General features: G+C 36.9%; 1 protein-coding gene across 1 annotated transcript; it reads right to left on the bottom strand.

Moving 5' to 3' along the window:
• Positions 1-2,281: 2,281 nt before the first annotated feature.
• On the bottom strand, positions 2,282-3,760 carry LOC141655477 (protein FAR-RED IMPAIRED RESPONSE 1-like). Its single transcript, XM_074462557.1, has 3 exons — positions 3,354-3,760; positions 3,046-3,195; positions 2,282-2,540 (listed from the first exon to the last, which is right to left on the bottom strand). The coding sequence occupies exons 1-3, from the start codon at positions 3,758-3,760 to the stop codon at positions 2,282-2,284; spliced, it is 816 nt and encodes a 271-aa protein (XP_074318658.1).
• Positions 3,761-5,141: the final 1,381 nt, after the last annotated feature.

Consider the following 5,141-nt stretch of genomic DNA (forward strand, 5'->3'; position numbering starts at 1 on the left):
TACTGCTTGTTAGATGACCACAATTTTGATGAACGGTCGGTTAATCTGAATTAATAATACTCATACTCACGTTACTTTCACATTGAGTGTATTTTAATTAATGAGTTCTTTAATATTATGGAGTGCAGTTAACAACTGGTCTGGTACACCCGGCACGCAACGCTGCGGAGAGCTGACATTATGTCCTTGGCGCCTGAAAACCTTATGTCGTTGAATGTCATCGAGTGCTGGTCGATATTGATGAACCATTTGGAAAAGGAGGAATATGCCGACCATGCAAGGATGTCATTCTTCGGTATACGCCACATGGTACTGCCATTAACCATTGCATAATATTTATATCCACTTCTATTACACCTTTGTTAGTTAGAATGACACTTTTCTAACTTGTAGTTATACTATGTGAAAGTTTTCCTTTAGTTCTTTAAAGCAACAAAAGTGTCATTTTAACCGTCAGAAGTGTAATTTTAAGGAACAACAGTGTAATTCCTGCTGACAAAGTAACCACATTAATCATGTTCACTTTTGCCTTTAAAAGGATATACTGTTGGGATTGCTTGGAACGTTTGAACAGCCAGGCACACAATCAGACAGCAGCTATGACAAGTTGTACCAGCTCTGGGACACCTTCATCGTCGACAGTGAGAAAACCGTCAATTTGAAAACAGACTTACTATTTGTCCCGTTCTCCATTGATGACCATTTCGCATGCGTATGTATCAATCACAAATCAAATTCAATCGACCTGCTGGACGGGCAGCGGCATTCTGATTTGCAAAAGTCGCAGTTTGGAAAAGCACCGCGTTTAATTGTAAGTTATCGTCCATCCCTTTCTCCCAAATGTTTTTTTTTTCTCAATCAGATTTTTGAGGTAATTTTGTACATATGCAGGCTAGCGCAGTCAGTGATTATTTAGAATCACGGAATAAGGAAAAGGTGAACACTAGAGCACGGGAAATTCCTAATTATGAGTTACGACAGATACCTTTTAGCGAGAATTCACCTACTCTCAACAAACCAGAGTCGGGGCTGTTCACCATGATGGCAATGCTCTTATATGAGGGTCTTCCTTTTCAGCATGGCGACCTCGAGAAGAATAAATCAAGGCGCTATTTGGTGATCCAGCTAATTGCTACCCTCGTTCTAGCAGACATGAACGTCTTACGCGAAGGTGTTCTCGAGAAGGTCAAAGTTTTTGTTAGCAACAAGGACAAATTGTGGGAATATTGCCTTGCCTATGTAAACATCTATTTCATACTTGGTTTCATTATCAGTAGACAGTTAGTTTTTGTGTAATCAATGTTCGCAGATCCTTATTGGTAGCTTTCAACATTCTGTCAGACAAGGTGTTTTAAGAAAAAATATTTATGTTGTTAACATATGGTGCAATAATATTTATGTTATTTTCCCAAACTATGTTATAAGGCTTTACTATAGATAAAGTGTAACTTTAAACGCATAATCTGTAATTATAATGAGATAAAGTGTAATTCTGATAATAACAATCATACCCTAAGCAGATTCTACTTGGATAAAGTGTAACTTCAAAATAGACCATTGTAATTATAATCCAAGATAACTGGAATTCTAAGATGATAAATTGTAATAATAGTGAAGAGTGAACAATTTCTGGCACTGATGTTGCACTTTATAATTGTTTCGTCCAATTGAAAATATTTCAACAAAATACATTGTAATACCAACGGCGACCAGTTGGCTTCCTGGCAATTTGATGTCTAAACACAATACGAAACATCATGTTGTACCTCGTATTTTGCGTAGACATCCCCAAAAAAATCTACTGATTATTAGGTATTATACTGATTATTCTAAGATGTCATCTTCTTCTTCTTCTTCTTCTTCTTCTTCTTCTTCTTCTTCTTCTTCTTCTTCTTCTTCTTCTTCTTCTTCTTCTTCTTCTTCTTCTTCTTCTTCTTCTTCTTCTTCTTCTTCTTCTTCTTCCGACGATGACTCTGACGATGGCGACAACAGTGGGTGCTCTGCGAAAGGATTAGGGCAGTTCCTTTTGTCATGGTTAGCTAATCGCTTGCAATTCTTACACGTACGTTTTGGCTTCCTTGCCAAGGCAACTACCTTTGCCTTCATCGACAACATTCTCTTTCCGCTTCCTTTGTTTTTGGATTGCTTAGGCGGCAAAATGGTTATCTCCTGACTAGCAGAACAGCCAAGAATTTTCTCCAACTGTTGTTTATTCAATGGTGATCCTAAGGGTGACAGTTTCTCCTTAAACTGTCTAATTAGACTAGAAAAGTTGTCGACATCATCCTTCAATTTGCCCATGAGCATACCAACTCGCCTCGATGAATCTCTCGACCACATTACGACATCGCAACTGTTTTCCATCTATTATATCAACGTCCTCAGTTGCTTCACCATTACAATCGAACATTTTAGACAACATTGCATCTTTACACCATCTTTTAACAACACATTGTTCTGGAATAATCTTCACTCCGTTCGATGAGTAAATCCATATGACATGCCAGCAAAGAATGCCTTTCCTCTCAAACATTCTGCAGCTACAAGTGGCTTTCAATGTATCTAGATCATCAATATAGAGTAATATGTTAGTTAAATCAGTCAGAAAAAAGTGTGACTGTAATACACTAAAGTGTAATTCTAACAGGCATAAGTGTAATTCTAACCGGCATAGCAGTGACAGATATAAATTATAATTTTAGAAGACAAAAGTGTAATTGTAGCAGCATAAAGTGTAATTTTAACACACGAGTGTAATTTTAACAACTCAAAGTGTAATTCTAACAAAATAAAGTGTTATTTTAACAGACAAGTGAAATTCTAAGCAAACAAAGTATAATTTTAACATATATAAGTGTAATTTTAACAGACAAAAGTATAATTTTAACGGATAAAAGTATAATTTTAACAAACAAATCCTACAGAATGATACTTGGGCAGTATGTGACCTCATAATTTTTGTCCCTGTTTGCATCTCTTACAGTGGTCACCTCTAAAGAGTCGCACTCAGAAAAACCTCTGCTTTTACAAGTATCGATTGATTACTTGACCTCTTCTTGAAATTCCTCGAATACTCTATGACTGTATACTTGTGCTCCGTGCACTTCGATAGCTAGATGTGTTGATGTTATATGGAAAGTGTGTCTGTTACAGTTGTCAATCTTTTTCTGTGTGTGTCTTTGCTGGTCCATCGCGCTGTCAAAACGCATCAAAAACTCAACCAATGTTCCAGACTTGCTCTCAAATCTCTTAAAAAAACTATTTTCGCTCTCTGACCTTTGGGTTGTTCTCAGAACACCCCCATATCTAGGTCCCTACAATGTGCCATAACCCACTGCTTCCTTTTAGCGTACATTTCTTTAAACCAGTCAATGTTATTAACCATGTGTTCTCTGCCAATTTCTTCCCATTTTGCATCGAACTCTGCCGCTTCAATATCTTCATCCCATATTATGGCATTCAATTTCTTTACAAAGACAGAATAATCCTCTCTCGTCACTCCATACTTGTTTGGCACTTTGTTCATGATATGCCACATACAATATCGGTGGCGCGCTGTCTTGAACACCAAGGGCATCGCTTTAAGAATACCAGGATCCTGATCTGTGATAATATAATTAGGCTCTTTCCCACCCATCGCAGCCAAAAAACGGGTGAAAACCCATTTAAACGAGTCTGCACCTTCATGAGCAACCAGCGCTCCACAGAAAGTGACTGATCGTTTATGGTGATCAACCCCGGTGAAAGGTGTGAAGGCCATGTCATACTTATTGGTGGAATACGTCGGATCGAACGACACTGCATCCCCAAAAACTGAGTAGTTCCTTCTAGCGATGTCGTCGGCCCATATAGCTTTACTAAGGCTACCGTCAGAATCAACACCATAGTCAAAGAAGAGCCCTGGCCTATTAACAGCCAATTCCTTAAAGTGGTCCACGAACATCTGACCGTCCCGTTCATGAATGTAGCATTTCACATCTCTGTGAAAGTTCTTAAAATCATTTAAAATAGCTCTGATGTTTTCAAACCCATTAACATGTTCCTTCAAAATTTTGTAAGTCTTCGTTGCTCCTATCTTCAGCTGTTAATTATTGACAATCTTTTAGATGTATGTATTTTAATCAACAAAAGCGTAATTTTAACAGATACAAAAGTATAATTTTAAATGATAAAAGTGTTGTTTTAACAAGAAAAGGTGTAATTGTAGCAGCATAAAGTATAATTTTAGCAGACAAAAGTGTAATTCTAACAAAATAAAGTGAAATTTTAACAGATACAAGTGTAATTTTAATCAACAAAAGTGTAATTTTAATCAACAAAATTGTAATTTTGACAAAATAAATTGTAATTTTGACGGATAAAAGTATAATTGTAATAGACAAAAGTATAATTTTAACAGACAAATAGTAATTGTAATAAACAAAAGTAGAATTCTAATGACTCAAACAAAGTGTAATTCTAACCAACAAAACTGTAAGTTCAGGAAGGCGAAGGCTAACTTCAGCAAACCTGGAATACTCACTCTTGAATTGTAAAGGATTATCATTTTGTGATAGTCTGTTATGTTGCATGCCAACTTTTGAAACTCTCTATCTCTGGCTGATACGAGTTCATGGTTGTGGCCACTTTGTGGAATCTCATCAATTATTAATTCCCATTCCTCTTAAATAGCCTAATCCTCGCTTTGCACCCAACGCGCCCGACTTTGTGTCTCCTACCCGAGTCTGGCGGCCACTACACTCCAATTGTCCCTTATGTTTGAACCCCTCCCGGTTGCAAACCAACAGTTTAGATTTTATTTCCCCGCCACGCCATCTCTTAGTCGTGTACTTCCGCACATCAAAACCACAAGCAACAGCATAAATTCTATAAAATGTCACTGCCTCCTCTATTTCCAGAAATTCCTGACCAACATAGGGAGTGAACGTAGCTTCAACGTCCCTGCAAAATTCTTCCTCGTTCGGCTTTCGTTTTCCATTGTGCTCAATATTATCTGTCAATAGTACAATTATTATCAATTGTATTCATAACATCTTAAAGTAACCCATATATTTGTTAAAATTATAGCTTCGTTAAAATTACACTTTTGGTTGTTATCATTACACTTTTGTCTGTTAGAATTATACTTTTTACTATTAGAA

Source organism: Silene latifolia, chromosome 5 (genome assembly GCF_048544455.1).
Source record: "Silene latifolia isolate original U9 population chromosome 5, ASM4854445v1, whole genome shotgun sequence".
Lineage (NCBI taxonomy): Eukaryota > Viridiplantae > Streptophyta > Magnoliopsida > Caryophyllales > Caryophyllaceae > Silene > Silene latifolia.

Bases quoted from the DNA above. Each gene is read 5' to 3' on its own strand.
- LOC141655477 (XM_074462557.1), bottom strand. From the start codon at position 3,760: ATGGCCTTCACACCTTTCACCGGGGTTGATCACCATAAACGATCAGTC. The intron at 3,196-3,353 runs GTACGCTAAAAG...GCGTTTTGACAG, and splicing joins ATTGACTGGTTTAAAGAAAT to CGCGATGGACCAGCAAAGAC. The intron at 2,541-3,045 runs GTAATCAATCGA...AGCCACTTGTAG, and splicing joins GAATTTCAAGAAGAGGTCAA to CTGCAGAATGTTTGAGAGGA.